This window comes from Periplaneta americana, chromosome 6 (genome assembly GCF_040183065.1).
Source record: "Periplaneta americana isolate PAMFEO1 chromosome 6, P.americana_PAMFEO1_priV1, whole genome shotgun sequence".
In the NCBI taxonomy this organism is placed as follows: Eukaryota; Metazoa; Arthropoda; class Insecta; order Blattodea; family Blattidae; genus Periplaneta; species Periplaneta americana.
Window position 1 is genome coordinate 81,124,290 of NC_091122.1, and position 21,454 is coordinate 81,145,743.

The following is a 21,454-nucleotide window of genomic DNA, read 5'->3' on the forward strand; positions in this document are numbered from 1 at the left end:
AGAATCATTCTACTAAGGTGCCTACATTAAGTAAGCTGGCAAGGGAGTTATGGTTCTTCCATCATCTGCTTCAGTTGAGAGAAGCTTTTCTACGCTCAGTTGAGTTGGATTCTAAAAAAAAAAGACAAAAGAAAAACTTGAGGCTCATTTAAAACTTGCAATGAATCAACTTCTTCAGGGTGATGCAGATGAGGAAACTGAGAACTACACAAAATGACTAAAACTTTCATTCTTAAGCATTGTTCTGTTATTAGTGTTATGTGTACTTGTATTAGTGATAAAATGACATTTCGATGCAGCATTTAATTTAAATTTATAGATACAATAGAAACTTTTATTCATAAAATTCATAACATAATAATAAAGCATAATGTGGGTTGCTCTACTAATTAAGTTAGATGCAGCAGTGTGTATTTATGTTACCGTAGCAACTGTGTTTCACCTTGTGTCTCTTACTTCCCGTTAGTTTGATAAATTGTCATACTTCTACTTTCATAACATAAAACGTAATTATATTATTTAGAGCTCGAATATGTTATGAATTCTAGGTTAGTTCCTATGAGGCTCGTTTGGAAATGGAAAGAATAGTTGCTCAAGGAGACTTACGTCGTAAAACAGGGCAGCTTTTGTATTTGGAGAACCTCCGAAAGAGCAGAGGATTAGATAGCAATCCTGATCCATGTCCTGTTTGTCAGACTAATCTTGGAGATAAGGTATGATAATATTTAGACTATTTTATTTGATATGTAAGTGTTATTGTCATTTACTTGAAACGTATTATTGTTTAGTGTGATGTGGTTTGTTTAAGGTGATGTGCTACTAAAAATAATCAAATTTTGACCAATTTTATCACTTTTTTTTACTTTTGCCCTAAAAAATGTATGATTTCATGAAAATTTTATCTCAGTAACTTAATTGTAAGTATACTTTTATATAATTGGTAGAAGTTGTGTTAATGTACGAGTTGTATGCAACCAAAATTTTTAATTTATTTATCGTAAAAGAGAAATTTTCTACGTTTTCAACAAGTATTCATTGTATTTCTCAGTAGCTAAAGCTAGAGCAGGCATGCCAAAACCTTGCACATTGTGCAGTTGTCTCTGTGCGATGTGCACTTCCTATTCTTCTACTTGGAGGGAGTGAATAGGCTTGGAGGGGAGCACAACAGGGCTGTACAGTGCCTGCTGTAACAGATCAGTTTTTGTTTCAGTAACACAGTTTCAGTATGGGTGCTGATTGAGCTGTAACTGTGACTGTGTTATGAAAAATAAAATGAGGAGTCCACAGATATAACGAAGAAGAGAAAGCACGAATCATAACAATAATTGTTTCAAAATGAAAGGCTTTCATCATCCTATGTAGAGCTAATAGTGTTGTGACAGTTTAGATAAGATTAGGAAAGTTCTCAAAATATGATATTCTCCTGCGCTTTTTCTTAATCAGTACTCATAGCAAATATTCCATCTCATGTCACTATATTTTATTAATATACTTACGTTAATAAATCTTTAAACCTGACACTAAGAGAATGTCGTCGCTTCACAGCTTGTGAACTACGCTCTTAACTTATTTCAGTTACGTTCTCAACTTGTTGATACTTGCTCTCAATGTTTTACAAATAAACTATATGTAAATTTAAATTCTAAGATTTAATTTATACAATTTATTAATATTAATGTTAATTTATACTGACATACACCAAGGAAATGATTTCAATGTAAAAACCTCACAATGTCGTACTGCATGTAATTGGGAGTAAAATATTTTCTTTAACATTTGTGTACCTAAGAAGTCGAGTTTGGAGGATCAAATTAAGGTTAAACACTGGAAGGACGCACTAAACTCCCCTCTCCCCGAATGGCCCAGAAGAGAAGCTGTTGCGACATTCCGCACCACAGTATGTCATGACTGTCTGGTCATGACCGCCTGGGTGTACTATCCAGTCCCCATTGCATGCTCTGTAGATGTTCAGACAACATGGACTCAAGCCACAGTAAGGCTTGTCCAGCGCTTTCATCTGTCAGCTTTGTGGATAGATATGGGAGGCCAGAGAAAGAATGCAATAGTGCTGACATCCTCTCCTTCTTAGTTTCACTTTGCACTTTATTTTGTTTTTTATCTTTCATTCTAGTTTTAATCGCCATTGTATGGCCAATGACTCCAATCAAGTGCCACTGCATCGAATAAAAAAAATAATTTGTGTACCAATGGTCTCAGTAATGCTAGACGAACAATGAAAGAATATTGCTTTAAAATAATTAGTTCCTACTACATAAAATGAATTACTGCATTCGTTTTTTGTTGTTTCGAAATTACTACAATATTATATTTTCTTCAAATTTTGTATAAAAATCATGTTAATAAATGATGTTTTACAAACCACTGCTTTGTTAGTTATAACTGAGTAAGCCTAATGTTTCTTACATTACAATTGTCAAATATAGACACTGACAATAATTGTGCTTTTTTTCTTCTGTTAAGTGTGTTATAATGTCCAAATGTCAATTTAATACATTAGAAGCACAAAATAGATTCTTGTACACCCCTCCAGCTAAGAACTGGTAAGAGCAATGCGTGAATGATGCAATCTGCACAGACCAGCGATCCCGCACACATACACTGCACATTTAGCGTCTCGTTTCTGGCATGCCTGAGCTAGAGTGATGAAACTTGGCATACTTATTCGTTAATATCTCTGTTGTGAAATGGAGCATTTGATTGGCTGTATTTAGAATAGTTTTATTGCTTCAGAATTATACGTAAAGCAGTATTATTTATTTTATTAATGTTTGAACGTATATATATTTACAAATAAATTACAGTAGGACATTACTAATGCTCCATTGCACAACATGTATTGTTATCTTTAAGAAAAAAATTAAATTTTTAATAAAACAAATAAACTTTTATAAATAGGATTTTCACTAAGAAAAAAAAATAAATTTAATTTTTTTTTAAGTGTTTATGAGAAAAGATTCAAATTTACAATGTATGATTGTGATATTGATATACATATTCAGTAAAAATTTAAATTCTCTAGTTAAAAAATTGTAGATTTTAGAAATTTCAGTAGCACATCGCCTTAATAATTAAAATGTTGAATATAAATGATGAACTGTTGAATCTGTTTTGAAGAGACACTAAATTCAAACACCTAAATATTCATTCTGTACTTCGCCGAAGTGACCAGGAAAGAAGTAATTAATATGCATTTTGTATTGAGAATAGACAGATGCTGCAATTCATAAAGTTTTTTGTGATCACTTTGTCGTGATTTCTGGCTTGCAAGTTACCCTGATTTGAATTTGTGTGTGACTTTTGTTTATGAGTGTAGTTTATATACAAAATATGATGTGGATCCTTATTTTCTAACTTAAAATTTAAAGGGAAGAAGGCATTATTTCAAACATCTGCTGTAAATAACAAATAACATGTAACTACACTTAATTACGAAAACAGTTTACATTTTACCAGTGACTGCTAAATCATCATTATAGCACTGCAATCCAAAGTGGACCTTGGCTTCTCTGACAACTGTCTCCACTTCACTCTGTCCCCAGCCACAGTTCTCCAATTCCTCACTCCCAGGCTTGTAACATCTCGCAATACATCGTCCATCCACCTCTTCTTCAGTCTTCCTCTATTCTTGCATTCATTATCATCTTCGGAACCCTTCCCTCATCCATTCTCACTACATGTCCTAACTAACCAGCTCAGCCTAATAGATTTAATAAAGCTCACTATATTCTCGCCTTCCAATAGCTGATCAATCCCTTTATTCGTTCTTTTTCTCCACTCTCCTTTATTATATACTGAACCATAAGTCCTACGTGCAATTTTTCTTTCTAAGAGAATAGCCTTCTCATCTTCCAGTTTCATTGTCCATGTTTCCGCTCCATAAGTAACTACTGGGCAATTGAGTGTTCTATATAGTTTAAGTTTTGTTTCTTTAGACAGCATGCTTGATGTGAACATGTGTGAGAACGAGAAATAAGTTCTATTTCCATACATTATTATTTATGAATTTCATTCTCCATTTTATTTTCATTATTGATAAACGACCCAAGGTATGTGAATTCTTTAACACTTTCGAAATTATAAATCTCCATTTCAAAATTTACTAGTCTTTTATTTCTCTGTTTATCCAGTCTCATATATTTTGTTTTTTCTTCGTTTACTTTTAAGCTAATGTGTTTGCCTTCATTATCTAAAATTGATGCTATGTCATACTATCACAGTATCATCATCAAACCTGTAAACTTGTCTGGATTTGCATGCCGTTGTTCCAGTAACTTCTATTTTACTAATTATTTTATGTAATACTAAATTAAAAAGAATAGTAGATAAAATATCACCCTGTCTTACTCCAGAGCTTATTGTGAATGCATTCATAACTTTATTACTGACTATTACTTTGGCCGATGTTTTATCTAATGTCATTTTGATCAGGGATATCAATTTCCAAGGTATTCTGAACTCTTCAAGTATAATATAGATTTTATTTCTATCCAAGCTATCAAAGACTTGCAGGAAGTCAGTGGAGAGTAAATGCACATCAACCTTATACTCGTAGTACTTTTCCAAAGTCCTCCTTAAGTTGTAAATTTAATCTATTGTAGTTGGCCCTAAAATTACGTTGGTATTCTCCTAATATTTTCTCAGGATACCCTGATAGAGGGGCAGAGAAGACCTGACGACTTTATCTCTACCAGGTTAAATAAATACTACTACTACCGGTACATTTAATCTTTGTGCTAAAATTGAAGATAAAATTGTTTATATAGTATTTAAAAGCATTATTCTCCTAAAATTTTTGCATAGCGTTTTGTCTCCCTTTTACAAATAGAGGAGATGAACCCAACATACCATTCTTTTGGGATTTGTTCTTCCCAAATGTGAGGGGCAGTCAAATGAAAACGAGTCAGATGCCAAAAAGTAAAATAGAACATTTATTACCTCTAAAGTAATCTCCATAACTCTTTATACATTTATCTCACTGCGAGACAAGACAATGAATCTCATTCTTGAAAAAAAAAAAACTGTGGGCTGTCTACCAAACCAGTTCTTTACTCAGTCACACACGTCTTCGTCCGATACAAAGCAAAGTCCATGAATGTCTTTCTTTAACTCTTCAAAAATGTGAAAATCGTATGGGGAGAAATCTGGGCTCTAGAGGGGAGGGAATGTTGAAGCGTTTCCCAACGAAATCTCCAAATTGTATTCCTCACAGAGTTGGCAGTATGTGGGCAAGCATTATCATGAAGAAGAATAATGCCATTCGATAGGATTCCAGGGCATTTTGACTTAACGGCGCATCTCAATTTCTGTAAAGTTTCTTCATAATGCTGTGCATTGATTGTGGTCCCATGTTCGAGAAATTCAACAAGCAGAGAACCCCTAGAATCGAAGAAGAATGTCAACATGACTTTACTAGAACTTGTGTATATTGCTTTGGACTTTTTCGGTGGGGGAGAATCCATGTATTTCCATTGTTGGCTCTGTTGTTTGCTCTCTGGTTCAAAATGGTGACACCATGATTCGTCCCCAGTGACAATATGGGACAGAAATTCATACTCTTTCTCGTGGTATCGTTGCAAGTGACACAGTGAAGCAGCCATATTGTTTGTTTTATGTTCCTCCATCAACTGATGTGGAACCCATTGCTCACAGATTTTGCGGTAATGCAAGTGCTTTGTCACAATGACATATACGGAACTGTACCTATTCTCACCAAATGACGAAGTTCTTCCACAGTGATCCGTCGATTTCCCTGTATAAGACTATCAACCTCAGCAATAACAGCAGGAGTGATGGCACAATGAGCCTGTCCTGGGCGAGCATTGTCTTGCAGTGACACATGTCCCTCTCGGAATCTCTTGTACCATTCCAGTACACGAAAACATGACATGCTGTGTTCGCCATAAACAGCAGACATGCAATGATGGATTTCTAGTCCACCTACTTCTTCAGTGGTCAAAAATCGCACTACATCTCGCTGTTCTTCTTTACCTGCCTTCATTAGTGATGATGGACAAACACACGTATCTCTAACCCAACTTCCAGCATAATAAACGAACGACTAGTGTGTAACTGTGCTTTCGCGAGTCGCCACCAGGTGTCAGTTCAGCAATCAAATTTCAGTTGTACCAACTTGTCTGCCATGAGATATTATGCATAGTGGCCCATTTTCATTTGACTGCCCCTCATACAACATAATAATTAATGTATTTCTAATATTAATAAACTTCCTCCATTCTTTATTAATTCTACTGCAATAGAATCTTCACCTGGAGTTTTATTATTTTTAATTTTTGCAATGGCGGCTTCAGTTTCTTCTATTCTGGGGAGATCTGTCTTAGGCTGCACTGGGCCAAAAGGTGTGCAATCTTTTTCTAAGTTTTTATTCAATAGATCTTGATAATATTCATCTCGTCTATCCCTTATTTGTTCTTCACTTAAGAGGTTACCTCCTTTGTCGTTACATAAAATTAATTTAGACTGAAATCCTTTTCCCATTTTGTTGGCCTCTTGATAAAATAGTCTACTTTCGTTTTTTTTCCTCTAACCTTTTTAATTCTTCCTGTATCAGTTCCCTTTTCTTTTGTCTATAAGCACAAAGTTTCTTGGTTTAGAATTGGATAATCACTTGAACTGGAAAACGCATATAGAATGTATTACTCGTAAATTGAGCTCTGCCTGTTATGCATTAAGATCCTTATCTACTATTGGTGATATAAACTTACTTAAAATGTCATACTTTGCATATTTTCACTCTGTAATGAAATATGGATTAATATTCTGGGGTAACTCGTCTGAAGCTAAACACGTTTTTGTTTTACAAAAAAAAAGCTATAAGAATAATGGCCGGTGTGCATAAAAGGACATCATGTAAAAATATTTTCTGAAACTTAGAAATCTTGACATTCATCATTTTAATACAAGACATAAATCAGATCTTCATCTACCCTCTGTTAGTCTAAGCTGTTTTAAAAAAGGAGTTCGCTATTCATGTATAACAGTCTTCAATGCATTGCCTTATTATCTTAAAGATTTGAAGAACCACGAGAAAAGGTTCAGAAATGAATTAACCAAATTTCTACATACTCATACCTTCTACACAATTGATGAATTGTTTATGCTTGTGAATTGAATTATTCTACTTAAATGACATGTACAATTTTATATAGCTCAACTAAAATATGTTTTTATATTGACTTAATCTGTTTACTATGCATTGTATATTTTTGTTTAGCATAACTGATGAATTGTATGTACTGTAAATTGAATAGTATACTGTATAGGTCAACTGATGAATTGCTTAAGCTTATAAATTGAATTAATCTACTTCATATGAATTGTACAATTTTGTATAGCTTAACGAAAACAAGTTTGTAAATTGAACTATAGTTTGGCTGATGAATTGTATATGCTTTTAAAATGATTACTAGTCTGTGTAGCTCTACTGATGAATTGTATATAGACCTACTGTAAATTGAATGGTAGTCTGTACACTGTCTGCGCGCCAGCTCTTAAACTGTGGCAGGAATGCAGCGTGGAAGCGATAAGCGGGTGATGACGTAAGACTGTACTATACTAGACTAAATATATATAATGCGGCAGGAATGCGGCGCGGCGTGAAACCGATAAGCGAGAGAGTTAATGTTTGTACTACGGAGGGAACATTCATGCACACTCCTTAGCTGGCCTGGCTGAGTCATATGCCCCCTTTCCCCACTTCCTCATACCTCACGGTTTAAGAGCTGGCGCGCACACAGTAGTTCAGTTGATGAATTGTATATGCTGTAAATTGTTTGTGATTATAAATTGAATCAGGGACGAATGCTAGTCACGAAAGTTAGGCTTGCTCTTTTATTCATAGGGGAAGATGGGAGGATATAACACTTCATAATTAATAAAAATAATCAGACCCACATAAATAATTTATTTTATAATTATGAAATCATTATGAGTCATGGATCATATTTGCTTATCAGATGTAGAAGTTCGATATAATATAACACACATGGCCAACAAAACAGTTTTAGTTTTTTCGACCCTGCCAACCAACGCACATTGTTGTTTTGAGCTGCACTGAACGAGCGCACATATTCTCTATGTCTGTCTTCTCTTGAATAGTCCTTCGGGAAAATGGATTTAATAATAAGGTTTCAATAACACACAATTCCGAACTCATTGCAATACTTCAAATTAATGTTTAAGAATTAATAATACATGCAGCAGTTAACACATATATTCCGCTCATATAATTACATTACACAGAACATTCCCGCTGTCAGTACTGCTCTGTGTAACGTTAAATACCGGTAGCTCTCGGGCCAGAGCTTCAAACAACACATAACAGAAGCATGTGCGCCACTGTTGCCGACATATCACCCTACAATCTCGCTAAAATTTCAACAAAAAGTAGCTAACTCCAAAATTTGTTAAAAAATCCCCAGAAATGTCGCTAAAAATTAATAATAGATATCACTAAATAAAAATAAGGAAACATACATATGCAGAGAAAAATATAATTTCCTCATCGTCACCCTCTTCTGCGGAGTCTGGTTGTATTGTTGACGGCTGTGATGTTGAGGTGGAAGGTGTGGGAATACACTGCACTTGATCCAATCATTGACACTACACTTTCTGGCAAATTGTAAGTGTGGAAATTTTCACCCAAGCATTTGACCACAATTTTTTTAATGAAATCTAACACTTTTTAAATATTATATATTAAAATATATTAAAACCAGCTAAAACTGCAATGTCATTTGCTTCACTCGAACTGTCGGCACAAAATTGCAAAACTCAATTGCCTCGGGTCGATTTGCAGTGGAAAATCTCAGCGTTGTGGGACAGAACCAAGAATCAGTGTTGCCAACACATAAATTATATTCCCGTCAGTAAAACACCTGGAAATCCGTCAGAATCCGTCAAAATTAAAAAAGGACCCACTCAATATACCTACTTATATATAAATAAAAAATCAAATTTTAACACAACTTACCAATCTTGATTAAAGTAATAATTCATCCACATCATCTGCCTCTAGTTCTGCAGTTGATGTGCTGGGTTGGCCTACGCTGCGGTACACTGCCATTGTGCCAATTTGGTTGAGAACATCGTCTGGTAGAGTATAGTCATGACAGCATTTTTTACACGCTTAAGTCCAGCACGCACAATTAGGATCGAATTCACATATTGGTTTTAAGTCTATTTCTAAGGGAAGTTTTCACATTTTTGAGCATACTAAATGCTCTCTCCACGTCAGCATTCGATCACGGTAAAACCAAAATCATCATGGCAAAGTCTGAGATTTCTTGAAATGGATTTTGAGAACTTGCATCCTTATATGACGCGATCTCATGCCAAAATTCAATTGTGTTGGTAACATTTTGCCATTGAACAGTGGTTAATTTAGACCATTGAAAATCAATTTTTGTTATTACATTTCCAGTTAACCCTAATTCTTTGGCTAATGGGATTATACTCTCTTTAACTACTCTCAAACACTGTTCTGGTGCAATTAAAGACACTTTTTGGAAAACCTGTACATTCCTTGGCAATCGCCATTGGAGTTCGTCTGCTAAGCAAAACAGAAAATTTTCGCAACTATTGCGAAACACTTTTTCATTATCAGGGCTGATTTTATTGTCCTTTTTCAAATCAGTTAATAAAATTTCTACTTCATGTCCAAGATAAATATTAGGGGACTTGTATTTTCTAACTTCCACGATTAGCAGATCTCCCCTATAACCAGGCACAACAATTCGTCTAGTAATACCTACAATGAGTAGAATTACATCTTTAAGAAGCTTCGAAGGATCTGCTGTACTTGATTGGAATGACTTATTGACTTTCTGACATTCTTCTAGATATGGTTTAAGAAATAAAAGATAGAGTTTATTGATGACGTCACAGTACATACCATATAAGAGTTCAGCTGCGTAGCACTTATTTTTAAGTTTAGATGTCTCAAAATGTGTCTGTAATTCAAGCCACTGATTTAGTATGTGATTGACAGCAACTTCAATCGATAGCCACCTTGTATTTGACTGCTGTACAATTTTAAGGGAATTTGCTCCATTATTTATTGCTTGGAATAAAAACCTATATGTGATCTGTCGAGAAGATGACTTTGAAAACCAAGAATAAGTTTCATATATTAAAAATTCAACATTTCTTGGCAACATTTCTGCAGCAGAAGACACAGCTAACTGAACTGAGTGACAAACACATGGAATCAATTATACAAGATTACTGACTTCCTGCTTCAGTTTCTGATAGATCCCATTGTTAATGCCTACCATTACTGACGTATTGTCGGTCCCCACGCCTCTCATTTGTTTAATGTCTAACCCGTAGTCTGAAAGTAATGACTTTATTGCACTCACAATACAATCTGCATTTCCCTGTTCTAGTTCAACAATTCCAAGAAAAGTGGATACAATTGTATGTTGTTTCGAATAATATACAATGCACACAGCCAGTAGTTTTATGACAGAAATATCTGTCGATTCGTCAATAAGAAGACTAAAGTGGCCACTATCAATATCGCTCTGTAGTTCTGATTTAAAATGTTGGAAAAGAATATTCCTAATCAAACCACTACACTTTGTGTGGTGAAGTCGTAAAAGAGAAGCATGGTCAGCACCTTTAAAAAATCTCTTGGTAAGATCAGAAAGATGATCAACAGACCTTATTGAGCAATGGTTAATTACAAAAAGTGAAAGAGCAGCCTCAGCAGCTGCACATTCGTATGTATGTTTGACTGGTATAAATTGCAATTTTGACTGGCGCGAAGTTGAAAATGGTTCTGATGCTTTTAAATGTTTCTTAGTTCTTCCATGATCGAGTAAATCTGACAATCGCACATTCAGACTGCACTGACAATACTTGCACCGCGCAATACTAGGGTCTCCAGGCACCTCCAACAGCCAATCCTTCACTCTTTCATCACTTAACCACTCTTTTCTAAATCTTCTAGTATAGCTCTTATCTTTCTTTTCTGACATGTTAAATCTGTCAATAAAACATTTACAAAGCAGTACAGACACTAATAATCATTTCACTTTAAAAAAATACAATGTACGTAACGCGATATAGAAACAAACGTACACTTACGGGGCACACTACATTCCACTAAACAGAACGCACACAGAATAATTACTTACACTTAGTGATGCCATCAGCTCCATCTCAAGATTCTGGACACGTGAGTCACCGATTCGTTTTAATAGAATATGTTTGTTTAATTTTTTAAACCAATGCCAAGCTATGTGTCCACTTGCTGCAGGCTTGATAAAGACAGCTTCTGTTGGGAGCGAGGTCTTATCTGGGATACACTTTTGTTATGCCGACCTTCCACCTCACATTCCAATACACGGTAGTAATCGTGTCTTCAAGTTGGAGGAAAGTTGCATTAGCGTTCATACTCGGCATAACCGTCAACCTCTGACTTGATTACGAGGAAATTTGAAACAGAAGATTCCTTAACATGGTATGGTACGGACAGGGCTATTCAAAGAAAAAGTAAGATTCCCCAAAAATTAAAAAATTGAAAATGACAGCAGCTAAAAAAAGTAAAAAACCGCCGATGTAAATCGTAATTTCCGCCAGGAAATCCGTCACCCGTCAAAGCCATTTTTTTCCCGTCTGCACGTTGAAATTCCGTCAGTTTTGACGGAATTCCCGTCCAGTTGGCAACACTGCCAAGAATTAGCTGGAGCTCGCGACTCGTCACGTGCCAATCAAAGTCGCCACCGTTTATCGGTGTTGGAGCAGTAGCATTGGGAGAGAGACTTAACCCGTGAGAATCATTGAATCATCATCTTTCACCCCTGATCACTGATCTCAAATATATGAGATCAGGGCTTTCACGTATGAATTATTAGACTACTCAGTCATGCACCCATGCCTCTTCTAAAACTAAGAAGTGCATGACTTCAATTGAATGTTTTAACTTAAAAGAAAGGAAAAAGTGGAAGAATATAAAAATCAGCAGAAAAGTCGCTAATCGTATTTTACAAAATTTGTCGCCAAGACCGATTCAAAATTACCTAGATTTAGCGACTTATCACTAAATATGGCAACACTGATTGTGCACCTAGGACGGACTAAGGAGGAAGGCACTTGCGCGCACATCATATTCTCGATATTTCTACGTCTTTCCTGTAGCTCCGAGAAATGATGGTAATACGCCTATACAGTATTCCAAAAATCAAAATAAATTTTAATGTACATAACGCCATTTTGAGAAATTCACATTCTACGAAAATATTGGGCTTGCACAGCAAGCACAGCATGCCCGGAGAAATCGCCCCTGAATTGAATTAATCTACTTGATATTAATTGCACAAATTTGTATAGCTTAATCAAAGTATGCTACTTTGTATTGTATATATTTGTATAGTTTTGGCCGATGAATTGTATATGCTTTAAATTGAATAGTAATCTATATAGCTCTATTGATAAATTGTTTGTGTTTTAATTTGAAGTAGTTTGCATGATATGTATTATCAATTTCTGTATATCACAACTGGTAGAATTGTTTATGCCTTAAATTTAATTAACTTACTTGTTTTTTATTATACATATAGCTCAACTGATGAATGATCGTTTGCGTTTGTAAATTTAATAATCTGATTGGCTATGTATTGTATACTTTTAGTAGAGCCATCGATGTAGCTCAGTCGGCAGACTTGCTGGGCTGCTGATCCGGAGCTGCATTCAGGCTTGGGTTGGATCCCCCTTTGGTCTTTGGTTTCTTCCGAGGTTTTCCTCAGTCGTGGGACTGAAGCCGGATGGTCTATGGCGAGTCCTTGGCATCAACCCCTTTGATTTGATTACCTGGTTGGGTTTTTACGAGGTTTTCCCCAACCAAAAGGCAAATGCCGGGTAATATTTTGGCGAATCCTTGGACCTCACCTCATCTCACTACATCTCGCCAAAATATTGTAAAAAATTGCACAAAATTGTAAAAATTGTAGAAAATTACTAATTGTAAAACTATAAAATTTTGTAAAAATTGTAATTGTAATATTGTAAACTTTTGACTTGTTCCACATCTTAAAGCTTCATTGCTCATGTAAGATCTATGGAATAAAATGAATGAATGAATGAATGAATGAATGAATGAATGAATGTACGCTTTCTTTCTACTGTCTTTGTGTATTTCGCAGCTCCTCCTAGTTTCTCTCTGTAGCATTATCTGTTCTTTACATTGACAGCTTTCTTGCATTCTTCACCATACCAGTCCTCGTTTCTTGTGTTTCTGCTAAATACTGTACTGTAATAGTGAGTGACCCTGCAACATGTGTAGCAAAGGTACTGTTCCTGTAATTCACATAATGTTTGTCTATTTACAACAAGCTTGTCATGTTATATATATACTAAGGGTTTATATATACTTAGCTTGAGACCTTCGTTATAAACAGAAGTGAAAGCAGTTATCAGGGAAAAGAGTATGTTGTTTGATAAATACTTACTCCATGTTTGGTGATTTTAGCTGATTCTGTATTCTGAATTTTTAAAGAAATTGTGTTAGATAAAAAATTGATTACCAGTCAGTGATAAAGTACCTATTTTTGTAATGGTGTCTTGCAAGGAAATTTATGTGGATATGGTGGATACATTGAGGGACCATTGTCCTTCTTACACCACTATAAAAAATTGGGTTGCTGAATTTAACTGAGAAAGAATGGAGATCACAGGTGTTGGAAAACCTGTTTCTGTAATCACTCCTCAAAATATCAATATCATGCATGACATGATTTGCAGGATCGACAGATTGGGCTCAAACATACAGTAGTACCAGTATGTTACAGACTTCGAAAATTTCCTGTAAATATGTTTTTCACATTGTATGCCATGATTTGGGTATGAGAAAATTATCTGCTAAATAGGTCCCTAAATGTGCAAACGCTGATCACAGAAACAGTTTTCAAATTGCTTTGCTACTGTTTTGAAGAGAACTTTGGATCGTTTTATAACTATGGACGAAACAATGATCCATCATTTTGGTTTAGAAACAAAAAGACGATCAAGAGAATGGAACATGCTGGTTCTCCCTGCCCAAAGAAATTTCGCGTTCAAAAATCGGCAGGAAAGTTCTTTACATCAGTTTTTTAGGACAGGATAATTATGACAGACTATTTAGAATAAGGTAAAGCTGTGATGGGAGCATATTATTCTTCATTATTAATTAAGCTTCTGGAAAAAATTGTAAAGAAATATCATGGTAAAATTTTCAAAGGTGTGCTATTCTTGCAGGGTAATGTACCTGCTCACAAATCCCTGATTGCGTTGCAGAAAATTTAAATTGACTTAGAATAGATTGACCCCATATTAGCCAGATTTAGCCCTTTTAGACTGGCACCTAAAAATAAAAAACAATGAAAGATAGAAGTTTTCATTGAATGAAGCAGTAATAAATATTGTGGAAGAATGGTTTGCAGACCAAGATAAACTTTTTTTAAGGCTTAGAATTGCGTTATGACCATTGCATTATGTGTATAGCGATTATGTTGAACAAATAAACATTTGTTTTGAGGTACAATAACTTTTTCCATGTTAAGCTAAGAACTTATCAATACCATCTTGTAGTGTGGAAGATTAAAATAAATGAAAAGAGGACTTGTGACTTTTAAACACTATTTTTTTTTTTTAGTGGAGTGTGCTGCAATGTGGTCATTGTTACTGTATGGAGTGTGTGCGGTATATGGTGGACCAGAGCCGTGGAGTACGCAAAGTCAGTGTGAAATGTCCAATTTGTCGTGAGACCACACAAGAGGATGGCATCTCATATGTAAACCTAAGCTGTAAAGTGTATGAGACTAAGGATGATGAGACACCCATTACTGTACGAGGATCACATTCTACAAAAGTGGAAGCAGTGGTTCATTGTTTGCTGTCACTCAGGGCAGCAGAACCTGATGTCAAAGCACTTGTTTTCTCTACGGTATGTTTGTGTCATGTCCTGTTGTGTGCTGTTCTTGTCTTGTGATATAATGGTGTCGAGTTTTTTTTTATTTTATTTATTTTTTCTCTTTTTGCAGTGGGAGAAAGTATTAGATGTTCTAGCACACGCATTGACAGAGAACAATATTTCATTTTCTCGGCTCCAACCTGGTCTTAAACATCAAGAAATATTGCAGAATTTCAAGGTAAGGTCACTCGTGTGTTTTTCTATGTAATGTTATGTAATTAAACCGATACTGTTGCAAGTAAATAGTCGTTTTGTTAGAATTATTTGCTATTTATAATATTCTTTGTGGTTAAGTGATACAGCTCGTAATGTGTGTGTGTGTATATATATATATATATATATATATATATATATATATATATATACACACTTTGGGTGTACTATAAACAGTAACATGAGCTGCTGCCAAGATATCAAAAGGAAAATAGCAATGGCAAAGGAAGCTTTCAATAGAGAAAGGAGCATCTTCTGCTGACATCTGGAGAAAGAACTAAGGAAGAGACTAGTGAAGTGCTTTGTATGAGTGTAGCATTGTATGGGGCAGAAACATGGACATTATGACGAAGTGAAGAGAAATGTGGATAAGGAAAAAGATGGAGCATGTGAAATGGACAAATAGAATAAGAAACGAAGCTGTGTTGGAAAAAGTGGATGAAGAAAGAATTATGCTGAAACTGATCAGAAAGAGCAAAAGGAATTGGCTGGGTCACTGGTTGAGAAGAAACTGCCTTCTGAAGGGTGCACTGGAAGAAATGGTGAACGCGAGAAGAGTTCGGGGCAGAAGAAGATATCAGATGATAGACGACATTAAGATATATGAATCATATGCAGAGACTAAGAGGAAAGCAGAAAATAGGAAAGATTGCAGAATGCTGAGTTTGCAGTGAAAGACCTGCCCTTGGGCAGAACACTATGAATGAATATATATGATATATATTGATATTTTTCAAACTTATGAGCATTTTTTCTCTGAAACTGCTGAATAAATTTAGATGAAATTTTTACAGTGTTTTCTGCAGTCTGCATTCTACAAAGTAAACCTATAGGTTTAGAAATATCGCACACATAACACGAGGAAAAAAATATGTATAAATTGAAAAAAAAAATGGCAAAAATTGTTAATCAGAGTTGATTATTTTTAATATTTCACCAAGGGTGAAATATTAACTAAATTTTGCTTTAGCATTTACAGTATACACTACTTGATAACTTAAAAAAATACAAAGCATATGAGTGAAGAGTGTAGCAGGTTATGTGCACCTGAAGAATGAGGTACATTTAGCAACGTGAAAAAACAGGTCATCAGTTTTGGCCTTTCTTTTGCACTTGGATACAAAACTAATTAGTTGTCTTTTATATCACTGAATTCAGAATGATTGATTGTATAATCATGGAAATTTTTATTCCACTCTGAACACAAAAAGCTTAGAAATATTGAACTAAACTTTGTACTTAAATTCCTTAATCGCACAGACATCACTACCCACTCCCCTTAAAAATATATTATTATTTTACAATTTTCATTCATCATCGTCTTGACTTCTACATCTGCAGGAACTTTTCATTTGCACAGATGATGAAAACCTAAGCAAGCCAGTTTATAGAGGCTTTCGACTTGTGTGGGGACGGGGTCTAGAGGCATGGTCTACTTTATTTATAGAGATGGGTTTGTCACACTCCCTTAGTGTCTTTGATATGGACACCAACATCATTCCAGAAGAAACTAAAATCACTGGGAAAGTATTATTTCAACTAGACATTTGTCTGAAGTAATAGGTGTGAAAAATGTATTTATTCGGCTTGTGCAATGAACAGTCGTATATTTCGCATATTAATTTCTAAATCAAAATGTATACAGAAGACACAGTGCATATAGAAGCTTGTACAGTAAAACTTCATTTATACGTTTCTCACTTATATGTTTTTCATACTTATCGTTTTTTTCTGAAGTCCCAGAAAAATTCCTATAATTTCCATGTGAATTTATTTCAATTGTACGTTTTTCACACTTATATGATAGTATTTTAAACTCTGAGAGATACAAAACTTCATTTATACATTCTAATTAAATTTTGCTCGAAATTAGGAATATAATATACATCTCAGTTTTCAAGACATCATTGTGTCAAAGAAAGATGTGTATTATAATCACGTAAATACTGTACAATATATGTTTATTGTTAATCTGTGGCTGGCTTTGAAATTCCTGGAAATTTACAAAAGTGCAAATGCCTGTCCACTCCACACTAAGGAAGTATTATGTTACCAAAAGCTGGAGCTGCTGCTATGAGAAAGGTTGAAAAGATCTTAAAACAGAGTCCTGGGTGGGATACAATAATGAAAATTGTGGCTGTATTAAGGGAAGTGGTGCAGGAACTGGAGCTACATCTGGTTACTTATTTTGAATATGCTCCACTCACGTCTTGTATGGTTGAAAAAACATTTTTTTTGTATTTCAGAACAGTCTTAGTGATAGAAGAGCAACTTTTGCAATAGAGAATTTAGAAAAATATATCATATATTGTTTTTACGGCAACAGCAGCATTGCACATTGTAAAGAGCATGACAAAGATTAACTTGAAAATAGTAATTGAATTGTAATAAGTGCTTATAACAGCCTATTTTATACAGAGCGATCGAGAAGTCTCTCCGCAGTGCTTGTGTAGCCGAGAATTCACTAGGCGGAGAATTCGAGTGTATTTTTAGAGAATTCAAGTGGCAGCACTGGCCATTAAGCATATGATGGACTGGGAGTGTAAAGTTGTCAAACCGGAATGAATAGGACAGTGCCAACTTTCTATAGGGTTGTAGTCTAGGGCTACTATAACTAATAGAGCTGCGGAGGGACTTTTCAATCGCACTGTACTTTATTGCCTATACAGATACCTATTCCAAGCATTTTTACTGCCTTTTTTGCCTGCTTTTTTTCATTTTTAGTGTCTATATATCAGTTTATACTGAAAACCATTACAAGAATTTTTAGATAACTTGTTTGAAAATTTACCAAAACTTTTCAGATATTCATTTATCGCTGTGCAATAATCTGCCTATTTGCGACACCTGAAAGAAAGTATTCCTCAAAATGAATGTATTGTAGTTTGTTATTTTGCTGAGAATTATTCATTTATACTTCAAGATGCTGCACAAGGATTTCATTGGAACAGTGCTCAAGCGACAATACATATACTAGTAGATGAGGAAAGCAAAAAGCTGGTGCACTTAAGCTTGGTTGTCCCTCTGCAGTGGCTGAATGGTGAGACCTTCAGACGTAGGCGGCCTGGGTTCGATTCTCATTGAAAAAATCCATAGTGACATAGTGACACTTGGGCTGGACAAGGTCGCAGTTGGGGTTTTTCCTGGGGTTCTCCCGTTTTTCCCCAAATTAGGCATTTACATCATTCTGTCCCATTTCTCCATTTCGTTATTCCATAACATTCCCCAAACGCTGGTTGGCAACCCGTGGAGGGTGCTGGCTTGGGGATGAGTGGGGTTGACTGCTTGAAACCTGGGCACACAGAGAACCTTAGTGTGGTCAGCCAGTGTGGGGTTGGGAAATGCGTCACCAGAGGGTCAGCGCAATAAATCTTAACAGGTGGCAGTGCTGACCATAGTGCCCCCCTCCATTAAATTCAATTCAATAAGCTTGGTTGTAATCTCTGATTATATAGCTCATAATACTGTTGCTTTTCATTTATCCAAGTGCCTCATGATTGACTTCTTAAAACTGAAACTGCCTTGAAAACTTGAAAAGCTTCATTACTTTTCAGATGGAGCAGTATTCCAGTACAAAAATGAGTCCTATTTAATCTTTGCAACATGAGAAAGAATGTAACATTGAGGTTGAGTGAAATTTGTTTCACTTCCTCACATGGGAAGAATGCATGTGATGGTGTGGGAGGGACAGTAAAATGTTTAGTAGCACTGACAAGTCTTCCTATAGTCTATAATGAATAAATCATGACCCCTCATCAACTGTATGATTGGGCTAAAGACAGTATCACAAACATTACTTTCTTGTATTCCACTAAGAAGGACCACGAGAGAGGAAAAGATCTTGAAGAGTAGGTTTCAATCGGCAAAAACAATAAAGGGTACTTACTTAACAATTCCACAGTTACAGTCCTGCAAATGGGAGTAGAGTTTTCGTGGAAAGCTACTCATTTTCAAAGAACTCGAGAGTATAAAATAATGTTAACATTTGATGACATTGATGATGATGTGGACATTGTTGATTTTTTACATGCCAGTACTGGAATTAATGGCGAATAGGTTGTATATTAGGGGTCGAAGGCGATGAAGTCAAAATAAGTTTTTTGGATCCACATGAACCTTCTCTGATCTTCAAATATTCTCAATTTCCTGATATATTAGTTGTGCACAAAATTGAGGTATTGACCAAAGTGGATGCTACTACAACAACAGGAAGCATTTATTGGCTAACAGAATCTGAAACTCAAAGAGCAAACAAGAAATTACTTTTAAAATCAACAGAGAAGAAATGAGAAGTTTAGTAATAGAAGTACAGAGTGCTAGAAAACTTGTTATTTTATTATGTAAAAACATTAACCTGTATCTAGCCTTGTTTAAAATTTGGTTTATGACATGTGAGTTTGTGGCATATAACACTTGGTAACTTACCTGAATTAAAATTTTAAAGTATTATTTTCTTTTATTTGGTTATTTAACAATGCTATATCAATGACTAGGTTATTTAGCATCAATGGGAGTGGTGGTAGCAAGATAGTATTTGACGAGATGAGGCCGAGAATTCACTGTATATTACTTGACATTTGCCTTACGATTGGAGAAAATGTCAGAAAAAACCCAACGAGGTAATCAGTCCGAGCACAACTTTGGATAGCAGGCAAGTGCCTTAGTCAACTGAGCTATGCCGGTGGCTTTAAAGTTTTATTACATTAGACTTAGAACACTTTTTTTTATCTCTTGATCCCATTGAGATACCAATCTAAAAGTTTCAGATTTTGTAGTTTGTAAAAACATATATTTTTTCAAAATTAAAAAAGAGAGAAAACTATCTCAATTTTTTTTACCAAGGATAGTCAAGTGGCATATCAAATTAAACCCTATGAAATTCCCTTTGAAATGAGGTGTAGAACAACTCTGTAGGACTTACAGAATCAGAATTATTTAAAATTGAAAGCGTTACTGTAAACGAAAACACGTTTTTTTTTTTTTTTTTTCTTTTTTCTTTTTTCCAGATTTTAAAAATGAATTATATGAAAACCTAACAAGATTCGCATTTCCTAAAAAAAAAAAAAAAAAAAAAAGGGTATTTTAATTTAGACCTTTAGGGAGAATGATTCCTGAAAGTTCCATTAAAATCCAAGGTGATCAGGTTGAATTCTTTACTTTGTTGGTCGCATGCACAGTCTCATACAGCTTTCATTGTGCAATACTTCCTGGGAAAAAACAAAATGACAACCATTCCTCATCCACCATATTCGCCAGATTTAGCCCCGTGCAACTTCTTTTTGTTCCCCAAGAAGACCCTGATAATCCAAACGATTTGCTAATACAAACCACTTCTTTCCCCAATCTGTTCAGATTATCAAGTCCCTACTGTACTTGCTATTTGGGAAAAAGAAACTGTACCAGAACAATGGAAGAAGTTCATAATTGTACTGTCTTTAAGAAGAGGGAAAAGACTAACCATAGTAACTTTCGAGGAATATCACTTTTATTGACATCGTATAAATTGTTGTGCAATTATTATAGATAGATAGATAGATAGATAGATAGGTAGGTAGGTAGGTAGGTAGGTAGGTAGGTAGGTAGGTAGGTAGGTAGGTAGGTTTGTTCCATAATATTCTTACATTTGCTCTACAGCATAGAATAAAGAACATGTCCAGTTCTTACGTTTAACAATAAAATGCAATACATATAAAATGCAAATATGAAATATGTACAGAATTAATACCTTAATAACAATAATATTTTATACAATGTAATATGTTTACCATTTAATATTATTATAATATTTACACAGTACTGTGAAATGTCAAGAATTCATCTACAGAATAGAAAGTGTGAGATATTAAGTAATTTTTTAGTTTTGTCTTAAATAATGCAGGGTTTTGGCTATGATTCTTAATGTCTTCAGGAAGACTATTGAACAATTTTATCGCCATGTAACAAACTCCCCTTTGAAAGCATGATAAATTTGATGATAGCGTATGAAAATCTTTCCTTCTTACTATGTATGGCTGAGTTAGTTGGAAAATTTTCTTTATTACATAAGAGGAAATTTATTGTATAGTATATGTATTGATTTGTTAAGGTTAGAATCTCTAATTTTTTTAAAAATAATCTACGTGATTCTCTAGCCTTTGCTCCAACTATTATTGTAATGGCTCTTTTTTGTAATAAGAATATATTTTTACTATCTACAGAATTTCCCCAAAATATTATTCCGTAGGACATAATGGAATGAAAATAGGCAAAATA

The 21,454-nt window shown here is 34.9% G+C and overlaps 1 protein-coding gene across 5 annotated transcripts in view; it reads left to right on the top strand.

The window, feature by feature from the left end:
- The window catches only part of LOC138701460 (E3 ubiquitin-protein ligase SHPRH), a 444,559-nt gene that overhangs the window by 377,064 nt on the left and 46,041 nt on the right, over nt 1-21,454 (top strand). For all 5 annotated transcript variants that reach the window (XM_069828349.1, XM_069828345.1, XM_069828347.1 and 2 more), the window contains 3 exons: nt 549-713; nt 14,672-14,962; nt 15,060-15,167. In XM_069828349.1, coding sequence (XP_069684450.1) covers nt 549-713; nt 14,672-14,962; nt 15,060-15,167 — 564 coding nt within the window. The remainder of the gene's footprint in view (nt 1-548; nt 714-14,671; nt 14,963-15,059; nt 15,168-21,454) is intronic.